This window comes from Saccopteryx bilineata, chromosome 5 (genome assembly GCF_036850765.1).
Source record: "Saccopteryx bilineata isolate mSacBil1 chromosome 5, mSacBil1_pri_phased_curated, whole genome shotgun sequence".
NCBI lineage: Eukaryota > Metazoa > Chordata > Mammalia > Chiroptera > Emballonuridae > Saccopteryx > Saccopteryx bilineata.
Window position 1 is genome coordinate 127,053,597 of NC_089494.1, and position 21,256 is coordinate 127,074,852.

Below are 21,256 nucleotides of genomic sequence, written 5' to 3' on the forward strand. Positions count from 1 at the left end.
CATTGTTTGTTATAATTCACAGTTCACCACAAGATTTTCTCAAGAAAAAGGGGAGAGGAGAGGAAAAAAGGAGGGGGGGAATAATTTCCTTTTTTTAAAAATTATTTTATTTTTCTTTATTTCATTATTAATTTTTTTTTAAAAAAAACAACTCTTTTTGATTTTTTATTTTTTTAACTTTTTATTCTTTATTAAATCTCATTAATACTATCAACAAAACCACCCTCAGATGCCATTAAGGAAGAGAAAATCGAATATCATGGACACAAAAGAAAGAGAGGTAACACAGCTAGATGAGGAAAAATCTATGGAGAAAAAATTTAATATATTGGAAACCTTGGAGCTAAATGACAGAGAACTCAAGATAGAAATCCTAAAATTCCTCCGAGATATACAAGAAAACACAGAAAGGCAATTTAGGGAGATCAGAAAACAACTCAATGAACACAAAGAATATATGTCCAAAGAAATTGAAACTATAAAAACAAATCAAACAGAGATGAAAAACTCAATTCACGAGCTGAAAAACGAAGTAACAAGCTTAGCTAATAGAACAGGTCAGATAGAAGAGAGGATTAGTGAAATAGAAGACAAGCAACTTGAGGCACAACAGAGAGAAGAAGAAAGAGACTCAAAAATTAAAAAAAATGAGATAGCCCTACAAGAATTATCTGACTCCATCAAAAAGAATAACATAAGAATAATAGGTATATCAGAGGGAGAAGAGAGAGAAAATGGAATGGAGAACATACTCAAACAAATAATAGATGAGAACTTCCCAAGCCTGTGGAAAGAACTAAAGCCTCAAATTCAAGAAGCAAACAGAACACCGAGTTTTCTTAACCCCAACAAACCTACTCCAAGGCATATCATAATGAAATTGACACAAACCAACAGCAAAGAAAAAATTCTCAAGGAAGCCAGGGAAAAGAAGAATACAACATATAAAGGAAGGCCCATTAGATTATCATCAGATTTCTCAGCAGAAACTCTACAAGCTAGAAGAGAGTGGACCCCAATATTTAAAGTCCTGAAAGAGAGAAACTTTCAGTCACAAATACTATACCCATCAAAGCTATCCTTCAAATATGAAGGAGAAATAAAAACATTCACAGATACAGAAAAGATGAGGGAATTTATCATCAGAAAACCCCCACTCCAGGAATTACTAAAGGGGGTTCTCCAATCAGATACAAAGAACAAAAAAAAAACAGAGCCACAAGTAAAAGCTCCAAGAACACAATAAAACCAAATTTAAACTGTGATAACAACAAAAAGAAAGAGGGGGAGAAGATGGAGATTAACAGTAGCAAAGGACGATGGAGTGCAAAAGTACTCACAAAATAGTTTGCTACAATGAACAGGGTAGGGACCCTTTTCATTACTCAAAGGTAACCACCATTGAAAAAACCACCACAGAAGCACATGCGATAAAAAAGATAGCAACAGAGGAAAGATGTATGGAATACAACCAAATAAAAACAAAAGATAGAAAAACGAAAGAGAAGGATCAAACAAGACACAAAACTAACAGAAAGCAAGATATAAAATGGCAATAGGGAACTCACAAGTATCAATAATTACACTAAATGTAAACGGATTAAACTCACCAATAAAAAGGCACAGAGTAGCAGAATGGATTAAAAAAGAAAATCCAACTATATGCTGCCTACAGGAAACTCATTTAAGTAACAAGCATAAAAACAAATTCAAAGTGAAAGGCTGGAAAACAATACTCCAAGCAAATAACATCCAAAAAAAAGCAGGTGTAGCAATACTCATATCGGATAATGCTGACTACAAGACAGGAAAAGTACTCAGAGATAAAAATGGCCATTTCATAATGGCTAAGGGGACACTGAATCAAGAAGACATAACAATTCTTAATATATATGCACCAAACCAAGGAGCACCAAAATATATAAGACAGCTACTTATTGACCTTAAAACAAAAACTGACAAAAATACAATCATACTTGGAGACCTCAATACACCGCTGACGGCTCTAGATCGGTCATCCAAACAGAGAATCAACAAAGACATAGTGGCCTTAAACAAAACACTTGAGCACCTGGATATGATAGACATCTACAGGACATTTCATCCCAAAGTGACTGAGTATACTTTTTTCTCCAGTGTACATGGATCATTCTCAAGAATTGACCATATGTTGGGCCACAAAAACAACATCAGCAAATTCAGAAAAATTGAAGTTGTACCAAGCATATTTTCTGATCATAAAGCCTTGAAACTAGAATTCAACTGCAAAAAAGAGGAAAAAAATCCCACAAAAATGTGGAAACTAAACAACATACTTTTAAAAAATGAATGGGTCAAAGAAGAAATAAGTGCAGAGATCAAAAGATTTATACAGACTAATGAAAATGACAATACGACATATCAGAATCTATGGGATGCAGCAAAAGCAGTGATAAGAGGGAAGTTCATATCACTTCAGGCATATATGAACAAACAAGAGAGAGCCCAAGTGAACCACTTAACTTCCCACCTTAAGGAACTAGAAAAAGAAGAACAAAGACAACCCAAAAGCAGCCGAAGAAAGGAGATAATAAAAATCAGAGCAGAAATAAATGAATTAGAGAACAGAAAAACTATAGAAAAAATTAATAGAACAAGGAACTGGTTCTTTAAAAAGATCAACAAAATTGACAAACCCTTGGCAAGACTTACCAAGGAAAAAAGGGAAAGAACTCATATAAACAAAATCCAAAATGAAAGAGGAGAAATCACCACGGACACTGTAGATATACAAAGAATTATTGTAGAATACTATGAAAAACTTTATGCCACTAAATTCAACAACCTAGAAGAAATGGATAAATTCCTAGAACAAAACAACCTTCCTAGACTGAGTCAAGAAGAAGCAGAAAGCCTAAACAGACCTATCAGTAGAGAAGAAATAGAAAAAACCATTAAAAACCTCCCCAAAAATAAAAGTCCAGGCCCTGACGGCTATACCAGCGAATTTTATCAAACCTTCAAAGAAGACTTGGTTCCTATTCTACTGAAAGTCTTCCAAAAAATTGAAGAAGAAGCAATACTTCCAAACACATTTTATGAGGCCAACATAACCCTCATACCAAAACCAGGCAAGGATAGCACAAAAAAAGAAAACTACAGACCAATATCTCTAATGAATACAGATGCTAAAATACTAAACAAAATACTAGCAAATCGAATACAACAACATATTAAAAAAATAATACATCATGATCAAGCAGGATTCATCCCAGAATCTCAAGGATGGTTCAACATACGTAAAACGGTTAACGTAATACACCATATCAACAAAACAAAGAACAAAAACCACATGATCTTATCAATAGATGCAGAAAAGACTTTCGATAAAATACAACACAATTTTATGTTTAAGACTCTCAACAAAATGGGTATAGAAGGAAAATATCTCAACATGATAAAGGCCATATATGATAAACCATCAGCTAACATCATATTAAATGGCACTAAACTGAAGGCTTTCCCCCTTAAATCAGGAACAAGACAGGGTTGTCCACTCTCGCCACTCTTATTTAATGTGGTACTAGAGGTTCTCGCCACAGCAATCAGACAAGACAAAGAAATAAAAGGCATCCATATCGGAAAAGAAGAAGTAAAGGTATCACTTTTTGCAGATGATATGATCCTATACATCGAAAACCCCAAAGAATCCACAAAAAGACTACTAGAAACAATAAGCCAATACAGTAAGGTCGCAGGATACAAAATTAACATTCAGAAGTCAATAGCCTTTCTATATGCCAACAATGAAACAACTGAGAAGGAACTCAAAAGAATAATCCCCTTCACGATTGCAACAAAAAAAATAAAATACTTAGGAATAAACATAACAAAGAATGTAAAGGACTTATATAATGAAAACTATAAACCATTGTTAAGGGAAATTGAAAAAGATATAATGAGATGGAAGAATATACCTTGTTCTTGGCTAGGAAGAATAAATATAATCAAGATGGCTATATTACCCAAAGCAATATACAAATTCAATGCAATTCCCATCAAACTTCCAATGACGTTTTTTAAAGAAATAGAGCAAAAAATCATCAGATTTATATGGAACTATAAAAAACCCCGAATAGCCAAAGCAATCCTAAAGAAAAAGAATGAAGCTGGGGGCATTACAATACCTGACTTCAAACTCTATTATAGGGCCACGACAATCAAAACAGCATGGTATTGGCAGAAAAATAGACACTCAGACCAATGGAACAGAATAGAAAGTCCAGAAATAAAACCACATATATATAGTCAAATAATTTTTGATAAAGGGGCCAACAACACACAATGGAGAAAAGAAAGCCTCTTCAATAAATGGTGCTGGGAAAACTGGAAAGCCACATGCAAAAGAATGAAACTGGACTAAAGTTTGTCCCCCTGTACTAAAATTAACTCAAAATGGATCAAAGATCTAAACATAAGACCTGAAACAATTAAGTACATAGAAGAAGACATAGGTACTCAACTCATGGACCTGGGTTTTAAAGAGCATTTTATGAATTTGACTCCAATGGCAAGAGAAGTGAACGCAAAAATTAATGAATGGGACTACATCAGACTAAGAAGTTTTTGCTCAGCAAGAGAAACTGATAACAAAATAAACAGAAAGCCAACTAAATGGGAAATGATATTTTCAAACAACAGCTCAGATAAGGGCCTAATATCCAAAATATACAAAGAACTCATAAAACTCAACAACAAACAAACAAACAATCCCATAAAAAAATGGGAAGAGGATATGAACAGACACTTCTCCCAGGAAGAAATACAAATGGCCAACAGATATATGAAAAGATGCTCATCTTCTTTAGCTATGAGAGAAAAGCAAATCAAAACAGCAATGAGATACCACCTCACACCTGTTCGATTAGCTATTATTAACAAGACAGGTAATAGCAAATGTTGGAGAGGCTGTGGAGAAAAAGGAACCCTCATACACTGTTGGTGGGAATGTAAAGTAGTACAACCATTATGGAAGAAAGTATGGTGGTTCCTCAAAAAACTGAAAATAGAACTACCTTATGACCCAGCAATCCGTCTACTGGGTATATACCCCAAAAACTCAGAAACACTGATACGTAAAGACACATGCAGCCCCATGTTTATTGCAGCATTGTTCACAGTGGCCAGGACATGGAAACAACCAAAAAGCCCGTCAATAGATGACTGGATAAAGAAGATGTGGCACATATATACTATGGAATACTACTCAGCCATAAGAAATGATGACATCGGAACATTTACAGCAAAATGGTGGGATCTAGATAACATGATACGAAGCAAAATAAGTAAATCAGAAAAAACCAGGAACTGCATTATTCCATACGTAGGTGGGACATAAAAGTGAAACTAAGAGACATTGATAAGAGTGTGGTGGTTACGGGGGGAGGGGGCAATGGGAGAGGGAAAGGGGGAGGGGGAGGGGCACAAAGAAAACAAGATAGAAGGTGACAGAGGACAATCTGACTTTGGGTGACGGGTATGCATCATAATTGAACGACAAGATACCCTGGTCTTGTTATCTTTGAATATATGTATCCTGATTTATTGATGTCACCCCATTAAAAAAATAAAATTATTAAAAAAAAAAAAAAAGAAGAAGAAAAAAAAAAAAAGAAAAAAAAATCTTGGGATCATTAAGGGTTTATTTTTATTACTTTCAGTCACGCAAGTATGCTGTGTACAGGTAGAGCTATATCTCCTGTGAGCTAGCAAAGCTTAAATTTCTTTCTGGTTTTCCTTTCCCACATAATCCTCACATCCCTGAGGTCCCTTCTGTTTCAGGCTCTCTTGCAATGGGCAGTTTTTACTGTTAACAAAGTCCCATGCCAGCACTTACTGCTGGTTTGAGGGCCAAGTGCCTCCAACGGTTCACCTTGCTGTGGATTTGACTAGGTCAGAGAAGGCCACATCTACACCATACTCTGATAGCTCAGAGAGGAGAAAGACACTACATAACTAACTGACTTTGCTTAAACTACCAAAATTAAAGGAAAAATCTGTAGGTTCTTTGTGTGGCTGGAATAATTTTTTTTAATATTTCTTTTTTAACAATGAAATGTTCATGGTAGAAAATTAGAAAATAGAGATAAACAGAGAATAAAAAAAAAGAGCTGTAACTACAATCTCATTTAACATTTTTGTGTAAATGGCCATTTCCCTGTTGATGTAACAAGCATCCAAATCTATAGAAAATTTTTGTGAGTTTGAGCCAAACTGATGACAGAAGCTGGGGAGCAAGGTCTCAAATGCTTCTGAGAACAGTTTTGCAGTTTCTTTCATGCATTTGAAATTAAGGAGGGAACATGAGGAAGACTGTTTGGGGGTGGGAGAAAGCAAGATGGGAATTACAGAATAGTTAATTATATAATAATTATGTGTTCTCTTGAGGATGGTTACTGTTTATTTCAAAGGTATGTTAACCTAGATGCAGAAAAACAATGGACAGGGCTTGCTTAAGGCAAAGATAAACCTTTTACTAAAAAGTTCTATGCGTGGGGAGGAACGACCCACTCTAACCTGTTCATCAGTTAGGAATTTATGATCAGATAGATCACCCTGTGAAGTTACTTTCCATAGAATCTATTTTTGGTCCCATCTCCTTTTTGTTAATGAAAGATCACACTACAGTCATCCCTCACCATATTGTGCTTCACTTTTTGCGGTCTTACTATATCGCGGATTTTAAAATTGATTATCTAGTTTTGTACAGTGGATTTTTCACTGTATCGTGGGATTTTGTGGTATATAGGTATTTTTTACAGGTATTTTAATATATTTATTTTCTTAATTATTTAGAAAGTGTTTAAGAGCAAAGAAAATGTTTATAAGAGTGTGGGAAAGGTTAATAGCAGTATGGGAAAGGTTTATAAGAGTGTGGGGAGGGTTGCCTGACCCGGCGGTGGCGAAGTGGATAGAGCATTGGATTGGGATGCGGAAGGACCCAGGTTCGAGACCTCGAGGTCGCCAGCTTGAGTGCGAGCTCAACTGGTTTGAGCAAAGCTCACCAGCTTGGACCCAAGGTTGTGGCTCGAGCAAGGGGTTACTTGGTCTGCTGAACGCCCACAGTCAAGGCACATATGAGAAAGCAATCAAGAAACAACTAAGGTGTCGCAGCGAAAAACTGATGATTGACGCTTCTCATCTATCTTCGTTCCTGTCTGTCTGTCCCTATCTATCCCTCTCTCTGTCTCTGTAAAAAAAAAGTGTGGGGTTTATAAAGCCTTAAAAATATATATAAATAATAAAATAAATATAAGGTTGCTACTTCGTGGATTTTTGCCTATTATAGGGGGTTCTGGGACCTAACCCCCTCAATAGATGAGGGAACCATTGTATTTAGAAACATTATTTTAAAATATGTAATTGCATACAGTGAATATTTTGTTGTTAAATATTCTTTTACCATCTGTCTCATAACTTGACAATCTCCTGTTATTGGACATTTAGCTCTATTTTGCCTACAGAGCTGGCCAAGGGTAGGGGTGGGAACTGAGGGACACATGCAGAGCATGGGCATGTGCTGCAAAGGCACCAGGTGAAAAACCGTGCCCGCTCTCCCTCACTTGCCTCCTGATCATGGAAATGGCTACATGCTCACCACTGCAATGTGTACCCCATGTGCTTTATCTTTAAACATATCTATAATTATTTCTTTTGGATGAGTTCATAGAAATGGAAATTTGGTATTGACAGGTTTATAATATTCTAAGGCTTTTGACAAGTACTGCACAATTGTCAGTTAGAAAGTTTGTACCAACTTCTAATTCCTGGAGCAATGTAAAAGAGTGTTCATTTTCTGGGTGCTATTTCTAACATTGTAATTTTTTTAAACATATTTTTGACTGGAATAATTTTAACTGTTTATGTTTGCTGATTTATGTTGTTCCATGGATACCTTGTGCAAAAAAATTCCATTTCTGAGCTCTTTTGGATAGTGGTAAAACTATTTTATTTTTTTATTTGCTATTCAGGCAATAGCCACAGTAACAAGGAATGAACGAACATACCAAGAGAGTGAAAATAACAACCTAATACTAGGATGTGTTAATAAAGCATTCTTTTTTTTTTTTAATTTTTTATTTATTCATTTTTTAGAGAGGAGAGGGAAAGACAGAGAGAGAGAGGAGAGACAGAGAGAAGGGGGGAGGAGCTGGAAGCATCAACTCCCATATGTGCCTTGACCAGGCAAGCCCAGGGTTTCAAACCGGCGACCTCAGCATTTCCAGGTCAATGCTTTATCCACTGCGCCACCACAGGTCAGGCAATAAAGCATTCTGATAGGCAAAAATTCAATGATCGAGGTATTGATTAGAGCTGTGGTTTTCAACCTTTTTATACTTGGGAACTGGTGAAAATATGAGAATTATTTTGGGATCACTAAGACACGAGCATAAGTGAATTCGACTAAGATCATTGGGACTATAATCATCACACATCTTAATTCTTTTGTGGATGGCATGAAATTTCTGTTGGGCCTATGGTTTAAAAATACGTACTGGGTTAGTTTTAGATTACAAAGTGCATGGACTAACATTTAAAAATAAGATATTAAATATGAATAAAGAAAATTGTGGTATTGTACCTAGGTACATCTATAGATAGTGCCAATTACCTAATTCTTTTGTAGTAGTTATGAGGTGACTCCCTAGGTTTAGAGAAACAGCTTCTTGATGTTGGAATATGATTTCATCTCTGCTTAGCAGAGGTCCCACCACACCAGATACTGTCTGCTAATAGTACTCGATAACACCAAATCTAGCTCTAGTGACTCAAAATCTGTTGACATTGGCTGATGAATATCTGACATACTGTAGTATTGTCTTTTCTATATTCCCACACTTCATGGGAATTATAGGCCTCAGAAATTAAAAATTGGTAGATTTGAATGTAGGCCTATATCTAGTAGTGAAGAAGATATAGATGCACTCTTATCTTCTGAAAAGAGATAAAAATCAGTTTCATTAGATCTGATACTGTTTTTATTACATGGAACTTTTGGCCATAGACAGACAGAAAGGGAGAGAGATGAGAAGCATCAACTCATAGTTGCTGCACCTTAGTTGTTTATTGATTGATTTCTCATATGTGCCTTCAACGGGGCAGGGAGGGGACTCCAGCCAAACCAGTGACCCCTTGCTCAAAGCAGTGACCTTGGGTTTAAGCCAGTGACCATGGGATTATCACAAAGATAATCCCACTCTAAAAGCTTGATGAGCCTGCGCTCAAGCTGACAACCTCAGGGTTTCAGAGACCTCGGTGTCGCAGGCCAACACTCTATTCACTGTGCCACCACCTGATTAGGTTATTACATGGAATTGAAGATACTTCACAGAGTAAATGATTCTCTTACTTTGGAAGTGTTGGATAGATACTTTATGCTACTACATTGAAAACTAAAGTGTGAGAGAAGCTGAATTGCAATGTAATTTTCTGGAAGTTCTGACCATATATTTCCCTTTGATATTAACAAAAACAAGCTTTTTTTTTGTTTTTATGTAGGAATCTATTGACATATTGGTTGTTCAACACTGGCAGTAATGTAAGTGGTAGAAAAATGATAACCCAGATGTCCTGACAAGAGCAGTCCAAGGGGCACTGTGTTCAAAGATCCAACAAATTAGCCCGGAGACTGTTGGGTTTGAATTCAATGGGGGATGGCTGAGAGGTCTAGTTCTGGGACATAGCACTGCAAGCAGTCCAGATGGCAGGTAAGTCTATAAGTAATATGGCTGCGGTGAAGTTTCAGGCCATGGATGAATTCATAGCATATGGGGCACAAGACAAGTTCTAGGGCAGTGCTGTCCAATAAAAAAGTAGCATGAACCACATATAAAATTAAAAAATTTCTGGGCCCTGGTCAGTTGGCTCAGTGGTAGAGCATTGGCCTAGTGTGTGGATGTCCTAGGTTCAATTCCCTGTTAGGGCACACAGGGGAAGTGACTATCTGCTTCTTTACCTCTCTCCTTCTCTTTCTCTCTCTTCTCCTCCTGTAGCCATGGCTCAATTGGTTAGAGTGCATTCGCTAGGCTCTGAGGACAGCCCTACCAAGCTTTCACCTCAGATGCTAAAAATAGCTCTGTTGCAAACATGACCTCAGATCGGCAGAGCATTGGCCCCAGATGCGGTTGCTAGGTGGATCCCAGTTGGGGTGCATGTGGGAGTCTGTCTCTCTATCTCCCTTCCTTTCACTTGGAAAAAGAAGAAAAATTTCTGGTAGCCACATTTTAAAAAAAGTAAACAGGTGTCATTAATTTTTATAACTATCTACCCAAAATATTATCATTTAGACATGTAATCAAGATAAAATGTATCAGTGAAGTATTTTACACAATTTTGAAATTGTATTTTAATTTCTTATTGCGTATCTCAATTAGACTAATCACATTATAAGTGCTAACAGCCAGTCTTTTTCCTTCTTTTGAGCAAAGGTCCAGGTCCTGGGTTAGCCTGGCTGTTTCCTGGTTAACCTGGCTGTGTTTCCTGTATTCTAGTTGATTCAGGAGTTGCGCAAATGAGAGACTTCTATTTCATGGATATGTGTGTAGCTGAAGTTAAGACTGTACTTATAATCGACCTAGTTAATTAAGGTCACCTATACTTGCTGATTTATTTTTTTATTTTTATTTTTTTAATTTTTAGTTATTTTTTTTAGAGAGACAGAGAGAGAGTCAGAGAGAGGGATAGATAGGGACAGACAGACAGGAACAGAGAGATGAGAAGCATCAATCATCAGTTTTTCGTTGCGCATTGCGACAGCTTAGTTGTTCATTGATTGCTTTCTCATATTTGCCTTGACTGTGGGCCTTCAGCAGACCAAGTAACCCCTTGCTTGAGCCAGCGACCTTGGGTCCAAGCTGGTGAGCTTTTGCTCAAGCCAGATGAGCCCGCGCTCAAGCTGGCGACCTCGGGGTCTCGAACCTGGGTCCTTCCGCATCCCAGTCCGACGCTCTATCCACTGCACCACCGCCTGATCAGGCCTGATTTTTTATAAGATCTTATATATCAGTTACTAAATAATATCATTAATGCTTTAAATATTTTGATCCCATTGAAAATTTTGTTGAAGAATAGAAGAGCTATGACTGCTAAAAAAGTATGAAGAGCACTGACTTAACTAGCTCATTCAATTTCCATATTTACCTCTTTAAACCCTGGTCTCAAAGAAAGGTGAGGAAAAAGAATTATGAAGTGATTCCACTTCAAAAGCAGGGTTGGTTCTGATTAGGTCCAGGTTATTTTCTAAGAAGGCTGACCATTCTGAGGACAGGGCCTTGGGTTGTAGTGCTCACTTTCCCTCTCCCCTTCTGCCCCAATGCTGGGATAGACTCACCTTATTGAGGAAGTATCCCCATATTTAGATTCTCAAGTGATACCATGTCAGCGTGGCCAAATTCCTGCATACTGCTTCTCCTTGTTGATCTGCTACCCACTCTGGTCAGAAGAGCTGGGCTCCACAGAAATAGCAGGCTCCCCTCTTCTCTCTTCTGCAAGTCTAGAACTAGACCTAAGCAGTGCCTTGCAGGTTCATTCAGCAAAATAATAGAAATGAGAGAAGCAACACTTGAGTCTCTTTTCCACTCAAAACTTCTGCAGACTTATTTCTCTCATTATTCCACCCTATTCCCCGCCCTGTCCTGTTCAGTGATACTTGGGGGCGGGGGGCAGGAGATTGGGCTGGATGCAACTGAGGGGATCTTACGGACTCTATAATCCCCCAGTGCAACCCCCCAGTTAGGCCATTTCTCAGTACTGTTAACTTAGGTTTAATTATCAGAATTAGTGTCTTTATTTGTAAAATGGGAGATAACAGTACAGGCTTAGATGTAAAAATATTTAGTAGTGTCTTGTTTCTAGCAGGTGTTCAACATGTGACCTTTCCTAAAGTGTCACTATGTCTCAAGCAGGAGGCATCTCTGCCTTTAGAAGTTTGAAGTGTGTGTGTGTGTGTGTGTGTGTGTGTGTGTGTGTATAGGGATGTGGTGGTTCACTCAGGTCAATCACTGCTTAGCCTTTAGCACTTATCTTCCACCCCCATCCACTCCCAGGCCTGCTGACCAAAAGTCATACTTCTTAATAAGCCTAATAGGTGCACTGCTAAGGGGAATATAAAGGGAATGTCAAAGAACAGGAGGGGTGGTGAGGGGACAAAAAAGTCCCTGCAGATCAGTGGCTGTCCCATCCTTTGGTTATCCTTACCCCTCAGCCATGTCTTCTCCTGACTCCAGATGTTACTCCCAGTTAACACTGCCCGGTAACCCTGCAAAAGAGGAACCTTGAAACAGCCAGCCATGTTATCTGGTCTCCTCTCTCAGGTACCTCAACCCATATCACTAGTTGTAAATTTTATGGTTAAGTAAAGATGATTTAATGTGCCTGAGTGAATATGCTATGCACATATGGTTCAGTAATTGGGTGCTATGGCGCCCAAACTACAAAGGAGCAATGAGAACGGACAGTCCAGCACCTGTCCTGATTTTCTGCTGTCTTATCCACATGGTTGTGCTTAAAGTCTGGGTGCGCACAGTCCCTGCCTTGTAGTTCCGTTCTGGTCCCTCTTTCCCGGGAGGCAGGAGCTTCAGGTGCCTTATAAAAGAGACTCATTTTGTCGTGCTGCAGTCTCCCCACCTCGGAATCCACCTTTATGCTTCTTTTGTCATCTTGTCCGCACCGGCACTTTGCTGCCCCTTATTTTCAGATGACATCCGTCACTTTTCCGTTGGCATTAACATAGTTGGATCAAAGCCTCGACTTGCAATGCTGAGGTTGCCAGTTCAAAATCCTGGGCTTGCCTGGTCAAGGCACAAATGGGAGTTGATGCTTCCTGCTCCTCCCCACTTCTCTCTCTCCTTTTTCTCTAAAAATGAATACATAAAACCTAAAAAGTCCTGACCTGTTGTGGTGCAGTGGATAAAGCGTCGACCTGGAAATGCTGAGGTCGCCGGTTCGAAACCCTGGGCTTGCCTGGTCAAGGCACATATGGGAGTTGATGCTTCCTGCTCCTCCCCCCTTCTCTCTCTCTGTCTCTCCTCTCTCTCTCTCTGTCTCTCCCTCTCCTCTCTAAAATGAATAAATAAATAAAAAATAAGAAAAACTACAAAAAAACCCTAAAAAAATTATTAAAAAAATAAAAATATGGCCTGTTTATAAAGCTTACTGAGGGGCAGCGCCGGTGAAAACGAGGCTGAAACGTTTCTTAAACGGACGAATGTTTAGGAAGCCTCTGCCAAGATATGCATCCAAGCTGACACCAGAAGAGTATTATTACTTCTTGTCCTTCTGTGCTTCCTCTCGGTACCTGTCATTGCATTTTTCAGGGCGTCAGTTCCCTCGTACCTTAGAAACGAAGAACGCTGCACCCAGTTCACCCCTGTTCCGATCGCCGTACGCAGCCCGTGCTCACAGGTCCCGGAGAACCGGGCGGCGGGAGGGAAAGTTACCGGCCCGCAGCACAGTGCGCGCTCCCCCGCACCAGTCTCACGGCCCGCCAGGCCCCGCCCAGCACCACGCAGCGCGCGCGGAAGGCACGCCCCCACGTGCTCCTCAGAGCAGCCGCCGCGGATTCCACAAGGCAACGGCCCACGGCCGCCATCCCGTCCCCGCGGGGCTCAGACAGCTGGGACACCTCCCAACCCAGGCCGGCTTCCTCTGAGAAGTTTAAAGAAAGAACAGAAAGGCCCCACCCCGTCTCGAGTCCCAGAGCAGCCACAGACACCGTGGTCCCCGCGTGACGTGAGGACCGGGCGCCCTCCCGGCGGAGGTCTGCGATCCAGGGTAGCGGAGGGGGCGGCGCCGGGTCAGGGCGGGTGCCGGTTTCCTCCGGCCGCAGCGCCACTCAAGCCCCGCGCCCGGCCGAGGTTACGACCACCTCGGCGCGGCCCCGCCCCTTCCGCACGCCGCCCCGCCCACCCGGCCGAGGCTACGACCGCCTCGCAGCGGCCCCGCCCCTTCCGTACGCCGCCCCGCCTAACCGTAGGCGCTGGCGCGGAGCCGCGCGTGACCCGGAACCTTTTGCAAGGCAGCCGCCGGTCCGGGCACCGAGCGGGAAGCGCGGGAGGCCTGCGCGGCCCCGCCATGGCCGCGGCAGGGTGAGGCGGGCGGGCGCCGCATTCGCGCAGTCCGATTGACCCTCCGCGGAACGGGCTGGGGCGGCGCGGAGGCCCAGGGAGCCGTCCGCCGCTCGTCACCGCTCCGCCCGCCGCCCATGGCCAGGCCCCGCCGCCGCTGCTGACCGCGCTTCCGTCGTCTCGGCGGCGCGGGTTCGCGATGGGGAACACGACCTCGTGCTGCGTGTCGTCCAGCCCCAAGCTCCGCAGGAATGCGCACTCCCGCCTGGAGTCCTGCCGGCCGGATGCCGACCTGAGCCGCGAGGACACGGGCTGCAACCTGCAGCACATCAGCGACCGGGAGAACATTGACGGTGAGCACGCCGGCCGGCCCCATGGCCCCGCGGGCGGGCGGCGGGTGACAGGAGCGGGCCCTGCGCGCCGGATGCTGGGCGCGGACAGTGGGGCGGGGCTCCGCGGGCCTGCTCCGTACAGTCTGCCCGGGCGCGGCCCCGCTGGTCGCCGCCCGGCTGAATTCGTTCCTTGTTGAAAGGTGAGGGGAGTGGACACGGGCTGGGACGGAAACTGAGTGCGGAATCCCCGTTTGGGACCAGCCTGTATCTACAGTGGAGAACAGAGGTGGCCGGTGTCAGTTCTTTGTAAACAGAGTTGACCCCACTTGGCTGTACCCCACCGGCCTATAAACAGAACTAAAGGATTGAGGTGGGGGATTGAGGGATTGGATTCAGATAGTTCCACTTGAATGCTTAAAGAATGTTCTTGAGAATATCGTTAGTATGGTTGGAAACAGCTTTGTTGTAAATTGCCCCGTTTTGGCTTGGGGCTGAATCATCTGTTAATTCCTGATTGATCTGAGTGACTTGGTTTGGACTAGTGTTTATAAAGGAAGTTAAAAGCCTGATCACTGCACCTAGTAAAGTTTATTTTACTGGTGTCTTTATTAGTGCAGTTTTATCAGTAAGCTCTGTGACTTAATATTTACAGTTGGGTAGTTTATGTGCCATGATTAGAGTTTACATAATTTTCAACTAAGAAATTTGAAATATGTTTTTATGACAATTTGATTTTTTTAAATCCAGAAATCTTACAGTTGATGTGGTTGAACTAATCTGAAATTATTTCTTGTATGGGTGAATTGACACAGTGCTGTCGTAATTTATTCTTGACAACTTCCCTCTAGTGTGGAAAGCCATATTTAAACTCACTATTAGAAAGAATTTTCTCATTGTTTGGCCTTCTTTAATTTCTTCTAAGTAGTAATTTCATCTCTTTGGGACAGTATTTTTATTAAACAAGTACCACGTATAAAAAGAGACCAAGGCCCTGGCTGTGTAGCTCAGTTGGTTGGAGATCTTCTGAACATGAGGAAGTTGTGGTTGGATCCCCAGGTCAGGACGTATATCATATAAGGATCAACCAGTGAATGCATAAATGATTGGAACAGCAAACTGATGTCTCTCTCCTCTCTCTCTTGTCTCTCTCTCTTTCCCCCATCTCTCCCTTCCTCTCTAAAAATTAATAAAGTAGTAAAAAAAGAGACTAATACAACATCTGCCCAGTAAATTAGGGTTCCACACGACATTTCTAATGTTATTATTTTAGACTTCCGTTATCTTAGCTTACTCTTTATATATATGTATATATATATATTTAATTTTTTTATTTATTCATTTTAGAGAGGAGAGGGAGAGACAGAGAGAGAGAGAGAGAGAGAGAGAGGAGAGACTGAGAGAGAGAGAAGTGGGGGAGGAACTGGAAGCATCAACTCCCATATGTGCCTTGACCAGGCAAGCCCAGGGTTTCGAACCGGCGACCTCAGCATTTCCAGGTCGACGCTTTATCCACTGCGCCAGCACAGATCAGGCTATTTTTTTTTTTTTTTTGTACAAAGTCAGAGAGGGATAGACAGGGACAGACAGGAACGGAGAGAGATGAGAAGCATCAATCATTAATTATTCATTGCGTGTTGCAACACCTTAGTTGTTCATTGATTGCTTTCTCATATGTTCCTTGACTGTGGGCCTTCAGCAGACCGAGTAACCCCTTGCTGGAGCCAGCAACCTTGGGTCCAAGCTGGTGAGCTTTTTGCTCAAACCAGATGAGCCTGTGCTCAGCTGGCGACCTCGCGGTCTCGAACCTGGGTCCTCTGCATCCCAGTCCGACGCTCTGTCCACTGCGCCACCACCTGGTCAGGCTCTTTAGATATTTTTGAACTACATTTGTACTTTTTAAAATTTGTGCATTTAAAGGCATCTAGAAGGATATGAAGTCCAAGTATGTCTTGATCATTGCATATGTCTAGCATATAAAAAAGGGTTATAAGTATTGCATTTTAAATAAATAAATAAATGAATGAGTTTATTGTAGAAAGCTATTACCCAGCCCTATACTGTGTTGACAGGTAAAAACATTTGGCAGTAATTTCTCCTTTACGCTGTGTACTAGTATATGGTAGAGGCTTTGTTTTAAATAATGGATTAAAAAATACAAACGGAAGTAAGATTCACATTTCTTAGAGCAGCCAGGTTGCCTACTGTTATTGGCTGTAGTAAGGAAACAGGAAAAAAAAGTAATTGTCGCCTAACCTGTGGTGGCGCAGTGGATAAAGCGTCGACCTGGAAATGCTGAGGTCGCCGGTTCGAAACCCTGGGCTTGCCTGGTCAGGGCACATATGGGAGTTGATGCTTCCAGCTCCTCCCCCCCTTCTCTCTCTCTGTCTCTCCCTCTCCTCTCTAAAATGAATAAAAAAAAAAAAAAATTAAAAAAAAAAGTAATTGTCAAGAGCTATTTGGCAATAAGGGTTTTGCTCGAGAAAAATAAAACAGTATTGTGTGTTCTTTCATTGGAAAGAAATCTAAATTTGTCATCATTCACTTCTGAGAAAACATTTGGGAGACCACCGACTCTTGTTTTGTAGGTTCAAGATAGAGACTAGGTCAGAGGATTTCTGATTTAGGCTATACTGTCCTTTTACCCCAGAACCCAGTTTATGCTTGATGCTAGTTTACACCCCAAAGTGTTTAATTAGTGTTCTCTTTGTTTCCCAAGTTCAGTAAATAATACTTCTGGGATTTACCTCTCTGACAGTTCTAAATGTTGGCTTCAGCACAGAAATGTAGGACTGAGCCTTCACATTATATTTCGTTCTCCCCATAATTTGAGATGCAGCCACGGTTGAGAATTGCTGCTGTTGTTCAGGGGCATTTTCTGTAGAAATTCATTCAGTGTCAGAGGCTGGAGAAAAGAATAGATTTAAGTTGTGTGTGTGTGTGTGTGTTATATACAGTGTGTCCGTAAAGTCATGGTGCACTTTTGGTTTTTTTTTTTTTTTGTATTTCTGAAGCTGGAAACGGGGAGAGACAGTCAGACAGACTCCCGCATGCGCCGACTGGTTTCCACCGGGCACGCCCACCAGGGGGCGACGCTCTGCCCACCAGGGGGCGACGCTCTGCCCCTCCAGGGCGTTGCTCTGATGTGACCAGAGCCACTCCAGCGCCTGAGGCAGAGGCCACAGAGCCATCCCCAGCGCACAGGCCATCCTTGCTTCAATGGAGCCTTGGCTGCGGGAGGGGAAGAGAGAGACAGAGAGGAAGGAGAGGGAGAGGGGTGGAGAAGCAGATGGGCGCTTCTCCTGTGTGCCCTGGCTGGGAATCGAACCCGGGACTTCTGCATGCCAGGCCGACGCTCTGCAACTGAGCCCACTGGCCAGGGCCCATGGTGCACTTTTGACTGGTCACAGGAAAGCAACAAAAGACGATAGAAATGTGAAATCTGCACCAAATAAAAGGAAAACGCTCCCATTTTCTGTAGGGTGATGTGGCAGCATGTGCGCATGCGCAGATGATGACGTAACACAGTGTATATAGTGGAGCAGCCCACAGCCATGCCAGTCAGGATGTGGACAGAGGAAAATTCAGTGTGTTCTGTGGCTCGCTAAATTCAAATCCGTGACCAAAGTGCAACGTGAATATTGGCGCGTTTATAACGAAGCACCACCACATAGGAATAACATTACTCAGTGGGATAAGCAGTTGAAGGAAACCGGCAGTTTGGTGGAGAAACCCCGTTCTGATAGGTCATCGGTCAGTGATGAGTCTGTAGAGGCTATACAGGATAGCTACCTAAGGGGCCCTAAAAAATCTGTGTGTGAGCCCACATTGAACTGCACTGAATAGGTATGAAACTGGGAGAGTTTTCCTTTTATTTGATGCAGATTTCACATATCTGTCGTCTTTTGTTGCTTTCCTGTGACTGGTCAAAAGTGCACCATGACTTTCCGGACACACTGTATTTTAAATGATTGACAATCAGTAAACATTTAAAAACGATCTCAGTTCTTTTTTAAATTGAATTTAGTGGCCTGACCTTTGGTGGCGCAGTGGATAAAGCGTCGACCTGGAAATGCTGAGGTTGCTGGTTCGAAACCCTGGGCTTGCCTGGTCAAGGCACATATGGGAGTTGATGCTTCCAGCTCCTACCCCCCCTTCTCTCTCTCTGTCTCTCCTCTCTCTCTCTCTGTCTCTCCCTCTCCTGTCTAAAATGAATAAATTAAAAAAAAATTTATTGGGGTGACATTGGTTAATGAAATTATGTGGATTGCATCTCAAGTCTTGATTGTAGTCTAGCATATAACAAAAACTGAAGTGCTCAAGTGTAGTATCTTTCTTGAAAGATGTTCTAGACAATTGGAATGGAAAGGTTTAGAGACATTCTAGAGGCTTCTGTGTTCGATTGGTTTCTTTAACCACAGAAAAATGCTGTGTACCCATGTTCTCCCTGTACATACACACAGTGGGTGATGTTTGTCCCACAGGATTTTAGTGGCTGAGTTAGGGTAGGTAGGCTCCCATGAGGCCTAGAGGCAATTTGACCTATCTTTGTACTGTGTACATTATTTGTTAGGTTATTCATGTTTTTGGAATTTATATTAGACTTGTAAGCTCCCTAGGTATTATTTCTTATAAAATTATTCTGAGGTTAAGGAATAGCAAAAGCACTTAAGAATGACAGTAATAATTATAGCCTGACCTGTGGTGGCGCAGTGGATAAAGCGTCGACCTGGAAATGCTGAGGTCGCCGGTTCGAAACCCTGGGCTTGCCTGGTCAAGGCACATATGGGAGTTGATGCTTCCAGCTCCTCCCCCCTGTCTCTCTCTCCTCCCTCTCTCTCTCTCTCTTTCCTCTCTAAAATGAATAAGTAAAAATAAAAAAAAAAAAATGTTTCTGAAAAACTTACTATGAAAAAAAAAAGAATAACAGTAATAATTATAACCTTATATATTTCTTATTCTGTGCCAGATATTGCTTGACATTTATTTATTTATTTAATATACAGAATAACTGTACTGATAATATCCTTACTTTAAGACAAAGAAATGCAGAGAGAGGAGAAATGATGTGTCCAAAGTCATATAACTAGCAAATGACCAGTAGAATCTTTCCATTGTTGCTTGACTAGCCATCAAACGTGAACTAGTCCAGGGTTGCTGTCTGGGTTAGGCTGTCCATCATTGCAAGTTGCAATCGTATCTGAGAAGGAACTTCATCTATCTGCAAAAAATTGGACTTCTTTGAGTAGATTATTTCTGTGGGAGGAGACAGGGATGTACTAAAGAGAATTAAAAATTTGATGACACCAAGTAAATCAGGATATATGCAACATCTGTATTATAGTGTCAGTTGGGCAGTTAGGCCTAAGAATGATTAATGGCAACTTCATCCTTTGTAGATCAAATGTCACCCTTGAGACAATTCAGTATCTCCCTCATCCCATATACAATCTATTAGGAAAACATGACTCTCTACCTTCAGAATATTTCCAGAATTTGACCACTTTTTTTTGTGTGTGTGTGTGTATGTGACAGAGACAGAGACAAAGAGAGGGACAGATAGGGACAGGCAGGAAGGGAGAGAGATGAGAAGCATCAATTCTTTATTGTAGCACCTTACTCTTCTTAGTTCATTGATTGCTTTCTCATATGTGCCTTGATGAGGGTGGGGGGGGGTTAGAGCAGAGCGAGTGACCTCTTGCTTAAGTCAGCAACCTTGGGTTCAAGCCAGAGACCATGGGGTCATGCCTGTGTTCCCACGCTCAAGCCAGCAACCTCGGGGATTCGAACCTGGGTCCTCTGTATCCCAGTCTGATGCTCTATCCACTGCAACACCGCCTGGTCAAGCTTGACCACTTCTTTTTTTTTTTTTTTTTTTAATTTTATTACTATTTTATTTTTCTGAGTTGGAAACCGGGAGGCAGTCAGACAGACTCCTGCATGTGCCTGACCGGGATCCACCCGGCATGCCCACCAGGGGGTGATGCTCTGCCCATCTGGGGCGTTGCTCTGTTGCAACCAGAGCCATTCTAGCACCTGAGGCAGAGGCCATAGAGCTATCCTCAGCACCTGGGCCAACTTTGCTCCAATGGAGCCTTGGCTGCGGGAGGGGAAGAGAGAGAGAGAGGAAGGAGACGGGGAGGGGTGGAGAAGCAGATGGGCACTTCTCCTGTGTGCCCTGGCTGGGAATCAAACTCGGGACTCCTGCACGCCAGGCTGACGCTCTACCACTGAGCAAACCAGCCAGGGCTTTATGCTTGACCACTTCTTAAAACCTTTGCTGCTCTTCTGATCTAAGTAGCATAAGTGTTCTCCCTGCTTTCACCCTTGTCCACTACACAGCAGCTATGGTGAGACCCTTTTTAAAACTAACTGTAAATATCACTCCTCTGCTCAAAAGCTGCAGTGACTTCTTATTTCATGTGGAGTAAAAAAGCTTTACAATGGACTTCTCAGTGGAGGCCTCACAGTGGGTTCCAAGGCCCTTTGTGATCTGCCTACCCTCCTCAATCACTCACCAGCTTATCCTAACCACACTGGCCTCCTTCACTGCTGTTCTTTGAACATGCCCGACATGCTGTTGCCCCAGTACCTTTGCTCTGTCCTTCTGCCTGGAATGCTCTTGTCTTTGTGTTCTCTCTGCTAACATCCTCAGTCTTGGTGAAAGTCTCACCTTTTCAGTGAGGCCTTCCTCATCATCCCATCATCTCTCCTGCCACCCCATCTGCATCTAGTATGTATTCTTTGCTTTACTGTTTCTTTCTTTTTTAAATTTTATTTACAGAGACAGAGATAGAGTCAGAGAGAGGGACAGATAGGGACAGA

General features: G+C 42.0%; 1 protein-coding gene and 1 long non-coding RNA gene across 4 annotated transcripts in view; one reads left to right on the plus strand and one right to left on the minus strand.

The window, feature by feature from the left end:
• Positions 1 to 11,569, minus strand: part of LOC136306764 (uncharacterized) — a 36,265-nt gene extending 24,696 nt beyond the window's left edge. Inside the window, exon 1 of the long non-coding RNA XR_010725678.1 lies at positions 11,369 to 11,569. This is a non-coding gene — a long non-coding RNA (uncharacterized lncRNA). The remainder of the gene's footprint in view (positions 1 to 11,368) is intronic.
• Positions 11,570 to 14,054: 2,485 nt separating this feature from the next.
• The window catches only part of CCNY (cyclin Y), a 187,903-nt gene continuing 180,701 nt past the window's right edge, over positions 14,055 to 21,256 (plus strand). For 2 of the 3 annotated variants that reach the window (XR_010725677.1, XM_066233294.1), the window contains exon 1: positions 14,058 to 14,455. Coding sequence is in view for 2 of the 3 variants with exons in the window: in XM_066233294.1 (XP_066089391.1) it covers positions 14,302 to 14,455 (154 nt within the window). In the remaining variant the exon portion in view is untranslated. Of the gene's footprint in view, positions 14,456 to 21,256 lie in introns of all 3 variants that reach the window. The other variant, XM_066233295.1, reaches the window with a different exon arrangement.